This window comes from Streptopelia decaocto, assembly GCF_964273445.1.
Source record: "Streptopelia decaocto genome assembly, chromosome: 3".
Lineage (NCBI taxonomy): Eukaryota > Metazoa > Chordata > Aves > Columbiformes > Columbidae > Streptopelia > Streptopelia decaocto.
In genome coordinates, this window is record NC_138656.1 from 115488584 (window position 1) to 115504195 (window position 15612).

At 36.2% G+C, this 15612-nt stretch overlaps 1 protein-coding gene across 13 annotated transcripts in view; it reads left to right on the top strand.

Annotated features, from left to right (window-relative positions):
* The window catches only part of SUPT3H (SPT3 homolog, SAGA and STAGA complex component), a 285459-nt gene that overhangs the window by 189618 nt on the left and 80229 nt on the right, over window positions 1-15612 (top strand). For 12 of the 13 annotated variants that reach the window (XM_082049035.1, XM_082049030.1, XM_082049037.1 and 9 more), the window contains 3 exons: window positions 3951-4037; window positions 5203-5293; window positions 6948-7084. In XM_082049035.1, coding sequence (XP_081905161.1) covers window positions 3951-4037; window positions 5203-5293; window positions 6948-7084 — 315 coding nt within the window. The remainder of the gene's footprint in view (window positions 1-3950; window positions 4038-5202; window positions 5294-6947; window positions 7085-15612) is intronic. The other variant, XM_082049036.1, reaches the window with a different exon arrangement.

Consider the following 15612-nt stretch of genomic DNA (forward strand, 5'->3'; position numbering starts at 1 on the left):
TAACTGGAAGGATTATGTCACAACACGGTATGTTTGTTTTCCAGCTTTTTTGTCTGTGTGTCCGTCAAGACGTTTTTGTAGAAGTATCGGTGATTGTTGACTTTGGAGGTAGTGGAAGAAAAAATAATCATGAAAGAAAAAGGCAGACAGTACCATTGAAGTAACTGTGCTTCTGTCACAGGAGAATGAATACTCCTTTCAACAAATCTATAATTTGCAGAAGTTGCAAAAAGAAAATAGCCGTAAGGTGACTGTTAACATACTTGAGTTCATCCTGCCAAGAAACTTAACTTCATAAAGTCATTAAACCAGTGATTACATTTTAAAATATTATTCCCCAGCCATTTCTTCTTAGACCTTAAAATACAGTTACTGTATATACTACCTTCTTTGTAATGTGAAAAATTGTAAAATACACTTATTTTTCATAAACTCCTAATTATTAACAGAGCTATTTGCGCTGCTATAGTTGAAGTCATTTCAACACTTCCGTTATTTAAACTTCACTTTCAGGCGTTCAAAATTTGGCTAAAATTAAAAATTATTCAAGCTCCAATGTCTCAAATATTGTTTGCCGGTTTAGCGTGTTTTTCTTTAAGAAGCTAAGTAATTTGGATTGTTTGCTGTTCTCAGGATAATCCAGACCAAAATATTTTGTAACGTGGGCTAATTTTAATCATTAAAAAAGTTACGGAAAGGCAGTGAGTACTTTGGATCTGCTGCTGCCCCAGATTCTGTGACTGGCACTGAATGTAGCGGAGGCTTTGAGAAGGGAGATGCTGGGAAATTCTTGCCGTATCTCCACTGTTGCCGTGTAATAACCTCCTATGTGAAAAGGTATTGCAGCCTTTATATCATTTATATTCTTCTGGAGTCATGGGCAGTAGATATGCTGTAAACCTCCCCCGTACTTCCACTGCAGCGAAAGGTGAAAAACCTCCTGACTTGAGGCTGCGTAGCTGAAAATGGCTTTTCTGGAATGATAAATGCTTGGGTGCTCGGAGATGGATCGTTTCTTTGGTCTGGCTTCCTGAAATCCCCCTTCATCATGTAACACGGCGGCGGTAATGACTCAACAAGGCCTTCAGCTCCGGAAATTAAGGGATCGAGGCTTATTGCATATTAATGGCAATTCTGGGACAGTCAAATAAGACAGTTTGTTAGAATACTAATTATAGCAAAGCACTCATGTTGTGGTTTGAATGAGTCAATTATGTGTGTGTTAAAAGTATAAATACATCTTCCCCCCAACCTTGGCTGTGTGGTACATAATTTTTTTTTAATTGCCTGGATACATATTTACCTGAGCATATCCTGGTTTCCCAGGTAAATATGTGTACCAATGCAGAACTCATTATGGTCTGTTTGGATAAATAATCCATATTTTATAACTGTACAGGAAGTAATTATTTTCGTATTTTGCTTTCTTGAAGCCAAAGAAATTAAATGCTGTGTGTTCATTCCTTAAAATAAAATAGATGCAAAAGTCAAGGCAATATGAGAATAAAGTTTTCATTGTTTTGGTAAAAACTGAGAATATTATTCAAGATTTTGATCTTGTGTTTAGCCGAGAATAACTCCATTAAAGTAAACAGTTTTATTCAGGATTTACATAAATGCAAATGGGATGAGAATTTGGCCTCCTCTGCTTACCCTGCATTTGTTGAAGGGTTTCTATAAGCAGCTTGCGCACTATCTTTGCTTTATTTGATATTGGCACATGTTTATCATTTGGAAAAATAAGGTATTTCATCTACCCGCAGAAATTAACGTGTCTGAATTTTCTGATAAGAAAATGAATGTTTTATAGAACCATAGAATAGTTTGTGTTGGAAGGGACCTTAGAGATTATTGTTATGTTCCTGTATGTGTTAGGGAATTAGAATAGGCTTTCACATCGGATATTTCTGCCATTGTTTTAGATGATATTTGGAAAAGCTGTGTTGTGTTATCACCATGCCAAGGTCAGGTTTTGTAACACTTTCAAGCTTAGTGGGCCCAAAATCAGCCTTGGCATAAATCCATTGACTGCAACAGATTTACACCAGAGATGTATATTGGCTCATTCTTGGTAAATTTATTTTTATGCAGCTCTTTATATTTTATGTTAGAAATATAAGTAGCTCGTGTGCCCTCAAACTAATCAGAATAAGAAACAGTGTTGCTTATGCCAAAAAACAGGACTATCATTTTTCACATTCTTACATTTTTCAAGTAAGATTATATTACTGTGACTTGTGAATTCCTGAAATCTCGCTGGTCTCTGTGACTGCAACGGCCAAGAGAGGGTTTCGAGGGGAAAATCTGAAACTCTTCACGCAGTATGTTTTTTGTTGTGCATACGAGATACAGTTAACGTTTTGTATGCATGTGATTAGTGTGGAAAAAAATTAATGCAGTCCAGTATTATGATTTATGGACTGAATCTTTTGCCCACTGAACACTTGCCAAAATGAAAATCTTTCCCCCCCCCTTCTCCTCCTTTGGATATTAGAAACAGCTACTGTTTTTGTTGATCTTTTTAACTTCTGAATAGGCCTATTTCAAGACACAGCAGCATGGGAGCTCAGATTAATAATATACTTATTCAGCCAGTGATACTGAGTGAAACCATTGCTAGTGTGAGCATGAAGGATAGGATTTCTTTAAATTATTTTCAGGTGCATTAATGCATTTCTGAAAGAAGAATATAGAGATATTTGAAAATAAATTACATTTTTGTTTATTCATCATGTTACAGGTGTGTATGAGTTTTAATATCAAGACTTTTTAAAGTTGCCTCTCCTTTTGAGAACTGTGCTCACTATCAGTTCATCCATCAGATGGTTAATGAGGATACGAGCAAAGAAACTATGATTAAATCTTGTCTTTCAGACAATGTTTTAGAATTTAGAGGACAAGGTGTATTCCATGGCAATCCTTTCTATCCCAGCTGCTCTACACCATCATCTTAAGCCAGAGCCAAAGGCTGGTGAGATGAAAGGAGAAAATCCTGTAGACTTATCTTGTGCATTTGGGCTGGGCCTCCTTGGCCCAGTAGTTTGATAAGCACCAGCTTCTGCATATTTGTTTTCTCATCTTGTACCAGTTTTGATATAAACTGGTCTGATTTTCTACACTTACTGATGCTGAATCCAAGGCTGATGTGCTTAGTCCCTTACAAAGAGGGACTCTTTACAGCACAGTTTGAGGAATTTGGGGCCTTTAGAGGAGCTGCTGTGATGGAGGTGAAGGTCATTCTTTGCCTTACACTCCCTTGGCCACCTTTTAGCAATTTTTGTGGTATTCATTGCTCAATCCTATCTTTTTCTATTTCATATCTGAATAGCCTGGTCTGCTCAATAAGGTTTTTGCGTTGTTGCCTATAAGTTAATTTTCTTTCTCCCAAATGAAATAAGATTTTGCCTAAAAAAGTCTTCATGTGAATCTGTTTTGTACTAATGGTAAGTCAAGTACAGATAGAGTTTCTTTCAAAAAATACTTAGGTAAGCTGTTTAAAATTATTATTTGTTATTTTAAAAATCGTGCGAGGGATCGGCCACCCTTCCACTGTTGCATATAAAGTGCTGTGGCAAGAATTTGGCATTTTTACATTGCCTGAGAGAATTATATGTGCTTTTTCTGGGCTAATGTGGTGCAAGGAAAGGAAAAAAGGCCTATAGTGCTTTTTAAAAGCAATCATTTTAAACATAAACAAAAAAAGCTTTTCCTTGAGATTTGTCAAAAGTCTTTTAGACTTTTTGTGAAATTGTTATTCATTTCTTGGCTACCAAGAGACAAGTGAGTGACACCTTTGAGAGTCCCAATTGTGTTTCAGTGCGTAGCTTGTATTTTGCTATGCACTACCATGCAAAGTATTATCTGCACTTATTTAGAAGAAATTCTTCACTTATTAGTGAAGAAATTTTTTAACACGCAAACAGCCATTCTAACTTATTGACTTATTTTAGTTGCAGCAGGCAGCTGAAGTTTCTCAGCTGAGAGGAGCTCGAGTCATCTCTGCTGAAGATCTCCTGTTCTTAATGCGCAAAGATAAGGTATGGTAATAAAACAGAAGTTTCTTACTTTACATAGTAAACCGCCTGTTGTATTTTTAAGTGCTTGCTTAACGTATGTGAAAGGAGTCCATCATCACTAATATTTTTATTTAAAATCACAGCTGCTCTGCAATTGTACTGTATTATGCACAGTACAATAACAGCATAACATTTTAATTAATTGTCCCTTTTTCTAGTAACTTCAATTATGAATAGGTTTTTTTACTAGCTTTAGGGTGGGTACTGTACCTTAGAGCTCAAAACAAATATTGATCCTTATCCTTTATATCCCTTTTATTAAAAAGCAAGCATTTTAATTTCCTCCTATTTATGCAGGGTGTCGACCTGACATTTGACAGTGTGACCATTACATTTTTGACATCTAGGCTGTCAGTAAATCCTGTCTTGATTTTTCCTTTCTAATATTTTTCATGTACTTTGCCTCACTAAAATCTCCATATGTAGGGATGGTCTTGCTTTCTCTGAATAATAAGTAGAGCAGGTCAAGAATTAAAGAGTTTTCCGTATTGAAATTAAATTCATTTTCTTTCTTCAAATTTCAACATTATGAAAAGAATTATTATCAACCACTTTTATCAACATTATTTATTCTTCCTTTATCTCCTTTTGTTCCTTAGTTTCTCACTTTCCTGCCCTCTTTTTTCTCCCCTTTGTTTTTCTTTTCTCATTTGGTAGGTGAAACATAATGACCAGAACCAGATCAAAATTAAAGAACACTAAAACATGTGAACAAATTGCAGTTTCTTTGTCTGATATGATCCATAAGGCTATACTGAAAGCAGTGGTTAATGTGGATGGCAAAGTTCATGGAAATACGCATTCGTAGGCTTCAATTTCCAAACTAAGCAATTTTTTTTGAGTACCTTGAAGAAATTTGATTTCCGAATTTCTGCTTTCTGAAAGTCAAACCCATTTCTGTCTCACAGTTGGCAAGCGAAGTACCACGGAGCTCAAATAAATCATATTTAATGTGGAATTGCTACTGATGTCGATGTACTTTCTGCAGAATCAAAATTATGCACATATAAATAATTATATTTACTGAGTAATGTATTACACATTTGTATGTTTGTGTTACAAAGTTTATCTAAATAAAAAATAACTCTATAATACTAATTAATACAAATGGTTTTTTCTGTCTTAGAAGAAGCTTAGAAGGCTACTTAAATACATGTTTTTCCGAGACTACAAATCTAAAATTGTCAAAGGAATAGAAGAAGATGACCTCCTTGAAGGTAGTAAAAATATTACTTAATTTGGGGAGGCTAGATATTTTATAAATGTGCTGAAAAGCTCAATGCAAAGTATTAATGTCTTGCTTAATAGCTAAAGACACAAAAATATTGTCTTTGGAGTATCTCTGCTTTTCTGTTTCAAATATGTCTGAAGTATTTGCAACTACTATCCAAGTGATAAGACTGCTTAATGTCAGAACTCTGTTGAAGTAAGAAACTGTTGCTGATTAAAGGGCTAATTGATTTCAGCGTGTGTAATTTAAATGTGGCAGCTGCTGCTTGCCATTGAATGGACATTTGTTAAATTCTTATCAAAGCGTTTTGACGTTTTACAGAAAAACCCATAATCTGAAGTCATTGAATACTAATATATGACCTGGGCTTGTTTTCGGTGTGATTTAACATTTTGTATTTTGAATCTGTAATTTAACGAATGGGAAACACTTCTGTTTCCCCATTCCATGAGCAAGTCACAGATTTTATGACCAGTGCATTTAAAGGAAAAGCCCTTTGAATTAAAAATGTATATTAATTTATGCCATATAATTTGCTGGTATAAAGTTTGTTTTGTTGTCTTTTTTGAATGTAATTAGCATTTATTTGTAAAAAATTAATTTAAAACTTATTGCAGCAAATCTAAAGCTTGACATACTTTTATAACGGTCCATACACAACTTCTTGTATTTATTTAACTTATTTCCTTTCTCTCACCCTTTTATATTTCTTTTTTTACCTTACAATAAATTCCTTTAGGTTCCCCTGAGCATCCCCATTGATGTTAGGTAAACATGGTACTTCTTGCTCTGACTTAGTTAATCTGTTGATAAGTTTTTGTCGACTCATTTGAGATTTAATTTGCCTGTGGCATTTTATTTTCACCAGACATGAAAGTATGTTGTTTTGTGCAAGCAATCCAGCAGTATAGCTTCCTACCTGACAGCTTTGGTTTTTTACTACTTAAGTCTGTGTCACTATTTAAAAGAAATAAAGAATTTTCATAAGCCATTTAGATGCTCATGAAATGCTTCCTAAAAACAGTTAATCTGGGAATTAAAGATTACATTTCTGCCGGCTTTGGTAATTGAAGCCATTAATTCTGTCTTGGGAAGCTAATGTCTTTATAGCTGCTGTTCGGTTTAGAACAGCAGAGATCATCTTGCCAAGGTTCTCTAGGTTGTATGGTAGGGCAATGGTCCATCACCTGTGGAGCTGCATCTCGGTTTGCTTTAGGCTGTAGGTAATGAGGATGTTCTACCTGCTTTCAGGAAGGAACATTTCCTCCAAATATTCTGTTGTACAAGTGAGGTTTTTGTCCAACCAAAGAAGGGTGGTTTCTTCTACAGCTCTGTCTACTGTGGATCCTTCACTGGGAAATAATGATATATGAGCGGTAGGCTAGGTTTCCCTAAATTATTAAAAACCACCAGGTTATGTTAGAAAATACCAATGGTGAGTTTTTCACTACAGTGCTACAGCAGCACAGCAGAGACATCAGCTCGCTCAGGTAGCACAACTTGTATGAGGAGGACAGTAAGAACAGGCCTTTTCCGCATGGTGCACCTGATCCAAAACATGTGCCTCCTAGGGACATTGATTGATGTTTGGAGAAGCCAAATAACATTTTTTTGTTTGCTTTTTGCTTACCTTTGTGAAGACAAATTCAACAGTAGTAACACCAACAAACGGCAGAAGCTTGCTCAAGACTTTCTCAACTCCATTGACCAGACTGGAGAGCTCTTGGCCATGTTTGAAGATGATGAGATTGATGATGTCAAACAAGAGCGGATGGAGGTAATTCTTTTATTTTACTGATATCCATCTCCAGCAGAGAAAACTACAAAGTATTACACACATCATGCTAGTCTGATTCATTTTCGTGCTGCATATATCATTGTTACATATTTTTTGCTTTTGCCCAGATGGTCTAAAGGAATCCTATTTCCATATTTTTCCTATTCTCTTAAGTCTTTCCTGATATCTAAGCACGCATGCTGAGAAGGAAGATTATGAAGGGGTAGTTATGGATCTTTCTGTCTGCCATGTATTTGTATTTGCTTCTTGTAGAAAGCAGATTCTATTTATAAACACTTTGCATTAATTTTTCACAATCATTTTTTTCTTTTTCATTATTCCTCTCATTAGAAAATTGTTTCAATATCATTTGAAGACTTTTTTCATAACACAACTTACAGATAAAATATTCTGTGCAAACATGCTTCAGCATACGCTCTTCTATCCATCCTGCTTTCAAGTCTTATTTGCTGATCTATGTACATATGAAAAATTATGTCTACATTACAGAATGCATTGACATATCGCTCTCAAAAAGTTAGCCTGGGCTCAAGAAGTGGTATAACTGTGTGGACAAGGAAATCTGTGGAACAACGGTTTTGACACCGCTTGGTTTTACTCGGTTTAACTGTTTAGCTATACTGGCACAAGATACTACGAGTACGCCTTATAGACCTTATCAACCCTATGTCCTCTCTATCAGTAGAGCATCTTCTTGAATATCACTTACTCTGAAGTATTTAAAAGATCTAAAGTCTCTATCTGTACTAATCAATAAACTAGGCCAGAGCCAGTTCTGTGGCCCAAAACACAGGTGATATGGCCTGGTTTTGGTCCCTACAGCTAAATTTCTTGTAGGTGGACAGGACTACCCTGTCCACTATGAATACAGAGAACAGGTTGTTCCCCTGTTCGTGCCCAGTTCCTCCTCATGTCTCGTGTGGGCAACTGGGTGTCAAGGGCAAAACTGCACCGGGAGCACGTTCACACTTACATAACGATGTTTGGGCCATTTTCCATCCTTTTTAGTCAGTAGTACAGTATGTGTGGCTGTTGGAAACATTGCTTTACAGAGCTTTTTATACCTTTTCAGTGGTAGAAGCTGGTTTCTTTGGTTTGATTTTCTTTTCTGTGCTGAGATTGCTGATGCATTCAGTAATATTAGTGTATTTAATTAGGCCCTCATTCCACTTTCAGGATTTCATAGAAGATTCTAAGAAATAACACGATGTTTATCCTACCCTAGATATAAATCACTCTTTTTTTTTTGTCTTAATGGAGCCCCTTTTGAGAACTGGGACTTTCCCAGTCCTGTTTCCCCTTCCTTTTCTCCACTGAAATTACTCAAAATCTAATCAAGAATCCCTTCTCTCTAAGAATTTGGCTAGTAACAGGTCCCATTTTCTGGCATTCCAGTATAATACATTTTTGGTCTGAAAAACTGCACAGGTTGCCAGAAGTATGAAGTTCCCTGACCTAAACAAGGAGAAATCTGACTCAGTTTGTCTGTCAATGAATGTATTCTTGTAATCAAAGATTTATCCTTCATCTGACTGTATGTTTTTGCTTTTTTCTCACTAAATTATAATTCACATGTGTATAAGTATAAAAAGTAATTCTTCTCTCTATTGCTCTACTTTGTTACATTTTGTGAACTGTTAATCTGTTTTCATGTTAAAGAAGAAAGAAAAACACACACACCAAAAAACCCAAGATCTACGTATTTTAGCATAGTTGCATGAAACATGGTATGAAGTCAGTACTGTCTATTTTCTTTCTCCTTACTTTGGAAAACTAATGACAAAACATGAAAGATTGCTTCAGTCATGCTGTTCAAAATGTTTAACAGATTTTTGGCTTTGTTTTGTTCGGGATTTTGTTATCACTTTGAGGTGGGTGGAAAGGAATCAAAGATAGTAGGAAATGTGATCCATTCCTAATGGAAGAGTCGTTAGTGGATGGGCTAATCTCATGTATCGCATTTTCTTTGTACAGTAGATTGTTTAATCCATTCTAAATTTTGGAGGAAATCCAATAGACACTTTAACAGCATTCTTGAAGGAATTAGTATACCGAAATTGTGAACTACGATCTAAAAGCAATGTTCCTTTTAGGTATCAATTACCTCAGAAATGTGAATTATCTTGGTTTGGACAACTTTAAATGATTTCAGTTCTACTTTGCCTTGGGCCAAAATCATGCTAAGTTGTCCAGAGCAGATGATAAACATATATTTTTGATGTCATTATGGGCTAAACAGGATATGATTGTTTAGCAGTATGGTTTCAGTTATGATAAAAAAAGCAAATATTGTTTATACTCATTTCTTTTAAAACATTTTATAAAATTAGAGCTAAGACTTCATGAAATCACTTGCTGTTCTGTGAGGTCTATTCCATATTTGTACTAAAATGTAAAGCTCCAAGTCACTTTTGAACATTGCTAAAGGAGTACAAACAATTCTACAGTTTTGACTGAAAAACACCCACTAATGCTGCCATATTAAAAGAAATAAAAAGAAAAAAGACATTCTTCTAGGATTGCATATAGCACTTATTGATGTATTCTGTGGTTTTAATTTGAAGCAAAGGGACTATCTCTAAAACAGCAACAATAGCAATGTACAAAGGAAAGTGGAATACAAGGCAGAGATTAATAGCGAAGTTCACATTACTTTGTCGTAATGCATCATTATGTTATCGATACATTGTGATCATGGCTTATTATAAAAACTTCAATAGTAGCAATAAATAGTGGCAAACCAGCCAACTGTATTGGCAAAATAAAAACTGGAATAGCACATCTGTCTCACTTCACAATAATATTTTGCCCTCCCAAAACAGCAGTGAAACACTCATGAAACGCTGCTTGTCAGATTAAGAACAATTATAGATGGAATAAACTGTTCTAGTTTGTAGATGTAACTGAGCCATGCACATGAAGAGAGTCATCAGGATCAATGAAGTTGTCTTCATAACAGATGACAGCCTCTTGAGAATAAAATCTAATGGTGTGATCTACCTAACACCCCCTTTTTATTGTACAAGTTACGCTCTGCAACAACCAGAGCCAGTGGCGTTCAGGAATTCCATTCCCCTTCTGTTGCCTGTTGTATGACAGAATCCACGAGAAATAAGACCTTGCAAGTGGATTGCAATATTTCTTTCCTCTGTCTCTTAAAAATCATTTATAGGGGAGAGTTAGGATTCCTGTGGGATGTGGCTGAATTGGTGTGGGGAGAAGGGACATGGTCATTTAAAATCTTTGTGGTTTTCCTTATTTTGCAGTTTGGGTAGGGATGCACTTTTGGCTGTTTGTGTCCTTATGTTGCTACTCTGGACCCCTCAGGTGACCTATTTCCAGGTTTGGCTGTGATTTTGTGAATGGTACCTCCAGTTCTGCTAATTATTAGTATGAGAACCACTATCAAATTCTCCATTTCTTGTTATTAAAATCAAGTATATCTATTTTAAAACTTCAGTCAATGTCATTGCAAAGCCAACTTCTCTCTTATTCTGTAAATATCCATTTTTTTATCATTTATTTTATAGTTCAAATACCTCCCCCGCCAGCAAAAAATCTTCCCATCAGAAGTCCAAGCTGACATACAAAGGAATTCATAGAGCATCACGCTGTGAATGCTCTGTTTCACTTTTATTCCCCTAGGATTAAGAGAAACACCATTCATCTGCCACTCTGACTGCTAGTTTAGGGATATATTTCCAACACTCAGATGTTATATGGCAATAATTCAATTGCCATAATGCTTTCATAGTATATTGCAAGTTTGAATAAACAGTGGAGGGAAAATAACTTTCCTAGGAGAATACACTACCTTGAAAACAGGCTAGATGCCAGCAGAATGTTAAAATCAAGTTACATCCCTACAGAAAGGCATTGGCAGAAGCTTGTGGTTCTTTGAGATGCATTGTCCCATGAACTACATTAAGTATTTAAAAACTACAGGTACGTATTATTGTTCTAGGAAGCTTGTTGTGGATGTGATTTTTCCTGTACTGCTCATTAGTATTCTTATGATAGTAGGAAATCTGTACATAGCTCATGGAAATACAGTGGGCCCTGTGCAAAATATAGTAGATTGCAATAAAGTCTAGATGTGTCTGGAATAAATCCTTTGTTCACATGAGGTTGAATTGCTCCCATATAATTTTGTCTGTGCTCAGATCCAATTAATTTGTGCTTGGACAAGACATCTAAACACAGACAAATGCACCTGAGGGTCCAAGAAATCATGCTCTGTTTCATAGAAACAAGGTAGACCTGGCATTTAATTGGGTCTGTAGCAGTAAATTAGACAGCGAACAAGAAGATTACTTTCTACTGGAATGTGACCAGACCAGACAGGAGGAAGAAATTTTTTACGCTGAGGGTGGTGAGACACTGGCCCAGGTTGCCCAGAGAGGTGGTGGATGCCCCATCCCTGGAGACATCCCAGGCCAGGCTGGACGGGGCTCTGAGCAACCTGATCTGGGTGAAGATGTCCCTGTTCATGGCAGGGGTGGCACTGGATGAGCTTTGAAGGTCCCTTCCAACCCAAAATATAATATTCTATTATTAAAACCTTTATCTGGTCATGCTTTGACCTGAGCCAAGTAGCGCTGTCCCAGACAATTTCTGGGCACCCTCTGGGAGTCAACCTGGGCCAGGAGCTCTCTCTATGGGATGGTTGGGTTGTGACTGCTCTCTTTGGGATGCTTGGAGAGCAGAGGAACAGACACGGGTTGGTCTTTGCTGGCTGCCCTTGGAGCTAGGGCATGGACCTGGCATCTTTTAGTGGAGACTACTAAAATTTGGTGAGATAATTCAGAAAACAGCAGCAACAACAACTGTGTGCCCTTCTGTGAAGTCAGGATCTGAAAGATGGTGTTAAAGTACTCAAATTCATTCAACTAATTTGGAAAAGATGCACAAAGTAAATAAGCGGGAAATGATTTAGAAGCAGCTCTGAGGCTTTTTAGTACTACTATACTCATTTCACTTGCAAAAATTATGCCAGTTTAAGTGCTGTGTGGGGTCATTCCTCTTCAGGGAGTATCTGTTCATGTGGGGTGTATCAATAACAGACTGGAATTTGATTTAAAGCCCACATGGAAAGCTTAGTGCTGCAGTACAGACAACATATACTTAATAGAAACTGCATGCTGGAAGACAAACTAAAAAGTTTTGTGTTACTAAGCATGAGGGCATTGTTTCTCATTGTTTTTGCTGTATAATTTTTGCCATAAAATTATTTTTTTGATTCTTCAAAAATTATTATTTTACACTTTCTTACTGATTTCAGATGCTTGTCAACAGAAGGTATATTTTGCATTTAGTTGAGTGGTGACTTCTGTTATCTCATGATACTGTGCCCAAATCTCATAATTTATTAATTTTTAGAATCACAGTTTTTAAGTGTTAACCCTTGTTGAATTTTAACAGCTACACCCTATGAAAGAATACATCTTGGGGTGAGGTTTCTCTACAGATTAAAATGTTTAGATTTGTTTGGGGTTTTTCTTAAGCACCTCATCATCTCCTACTGAAGTTGCTGGAGACCCAGGCAGTTTAAATAGAATTTATAGAGCTATTCAGCTGATCAGATGGTTCTTTTTGGAGAGAGATTCTGTGTGTGCAGTGGGACTTTGATGGTATGAAAAAAGAGTGTGATGACGTTCTCTAATAGACTATAAGATCAACATCAGCTCCCTATATACTGTCTACTTATTTTGATATATTATACATAGATGCAAAGATTAAAAAGAACATAGATGGAACATCAATCAAGAAAAAACCCTTTATTCTCTAGGCATTTTTTTTTTTTTTTAATATTGCAAAACATACCTTACCAAAGTTAGGAATCCAAATACAGAGGGAATTCATTTTATTGCATCAGTCCAGTGTTTCCAGATGAGTGTAAAGGTGGCACAACTAGTAGTGCCTCAACTGTCCGGGCATCAAAGTGCTTCTAACCGTTATTGGGTATAAAAATAAGCCTACTGGTATCAATGGTTTCTCTGATTACACATTGCTTGCGAATGTTTGGCGTACTGGGTAAACTCTATTTCTCTTGGATAATGGTGGAACTGGTCAAAAGTAAATAGAAAATAAACAGAAGCACTTTTCCTTTATTATCTATATATCTATAAATGTTGAGTAATTCTGATCAGAATGGGAAAAGCTATCGAGGGGAAAAAGTCTCTTGTCATAAGTAATAATATCAATAGACTTTTTATGCTGCTACAAATCTGAGATTATTAGGGTTTTCTTGCATTGGGGTTGATTGCTATGGTGACAGAAAGTGCACTATTTGTTTGGGTCTTCAGTCCTGGTATTGTTGTTTTTAGAACATTTTAGTGAACGTTGCTCATACTGTAAATTTAGGCTGTTTTGCTGGGAGGACAAGGTGTTATTTGCTTTTCTGTCTTTCACTTCTTTGAGTATTTTCAGTCTTTTGAGTATTTTTTGCCACTGTTTGCTTTCTCTGAAGAAGAGGAAGATTCTGGGCTGTTGTATTTTTGCCACCCAAATGACCGTGTTTTAACTTAAATCTTTTGAAGGAAACTTTATATATATATATTATTTATATATATAATTAAGTGTAGACACACATACGTATAAACAGTATTTCCACAGAACATTTGAGTAGAAGCCAAATGTAAAACTAAAGAAACATTCTTCTTCTGAGTGTATTTTAATGCTGTGTTTATTTGTGATCCTGTGTTTAACATGTTTTTTGCTTAGATGTACTAGTCACCGTATATTGGTACTCACAACACAGTTATCATTTATGTAAACTTTGGAGAACTGGGGTGAAAGAATTATGCTGAAGTCTGACGAAGGTCCCATTGGTAGCATGTTATTGAAATTGCTGCCATGCTTTGAAGTAATTAAAGAAATCAGTGCTGATAATGATTTGTATTTCAGAGGTTGTGTAGAGATGTGATAATGCAAATCTTTTTTTGCAAGAAAGGATGTATTTCAGGTGCTTTGGGAGCAATAAAGTGACTCTTATTTCAGATATTTGAACCTTTATGTAGCACATTACTGATCTTTTAAGATCTATTAGCCCAATATTTAAGTAAGTCCGTTCCGAATGAAGAAAAAATGGCAACAGTTTATTTCTTAAGGTCAGATGTTAACAAGGTCTGTACTGAGAACAGTTTTATCATCTCAGGCTTTCCTGAATGAATTAGTCACTGGCATAAAACCATTTCCAAGATTTTTGTGCCCAGGATTTACTAAACTCAAAAGAAAAATCCATGGAGTTGTGAGATGTATTAAAAGTATGTTCACATGAGGTTAAATTGCTCCCATATAATTTTGTCTGTATTGTCTGTATTTGTCAGTATTACTCTGTGACATTCCTGCTTCTCATTTGTTGCAAGGAAAAGATTTTCTGACACTACTGTGAAGAGCGAGACTAAAACCTCAGCACAGAGACCTCATGTTTTTGGCAGAAAGCCTCACAACCAGCCATACAACGTGTGCTCCAGAATTTCTCTCTCCTTCCATTGAAGGATTCATATCACAAAAAGCCTTCTGTGGAAGAAAATAAGCTCTTTTCACCAATTAAGGCCATAGGGGAAGGTTCCCTATGGCATAAAACAGAAGAGGGCTTGATGATGTTCTTTTATTTCAACTACTGCAGAAGAGAAAGTTTTGAGATTAAGCAGGCAGAGTCCTGGATTTAACAGGTAGTTGAGAGTATTCACAAACCAATATTTAGAAAAGGATTTTTTCCTGCTTCATCCATAGAAGGCTGATGCATGTCTCTCAACCTAAGGCAATGCCAACTGAATTTATCTGAAGGTTCATTTATCTACTGTTTCTAGACATGACACGTATAGTAGAGAAGGCCCTTTTTTCCTTTTCTTATCCGTATATTCACTAAGGGAATAACAATGTTTTTTCTCAGTATTAGACTCCAGCCTGGAACCAAAACCTAGTTTTAATCAGGCTCATGGGTCAACCCTGTAAATACCTTCTATGAAATTACTAAGAATCCCTTTCATCTAAAATGGCATTTACCTTCTGATAGCAGAGTGGGCAGGCTGTGTGTCATCATAACCTCTCCATCCACAGTTTGTAGCATACAAACAATATGGAGGAGCACTGGAAGTAATTTTGAGGCTTCACTTCAGCTGAATGTAGCCAAAATGAGCTCAGATCTATTGAATTGCACAACTTTTTTTTTGGAAACAAACAAAAAAAAAGACAAACTATTGAAAGCCATTGAATTCAAAGATGCATTTGGTTAAGGAAGTGTTTTAACCACAGATCAACGGAACCTGCAAGACTATTCAGGAAAATAATTAATATAAGCTTGTCTTGTAGTTATACTATTCCATAAGGTACTGTTAAAGCCTGGGCTAAATGGAGGTTTGTTCTGTCCCTTCTTATGTATATTTGATCTTTGTATTTCTCCTCTTGTTCTTGGTTTGGGGTTTTGTTTTTCCTTTTTCCTTCTGACTGCAGGATTAGGGAGGACTAGCACAGTTTTTCTCCTCAGAAGTAAAGATGTCATT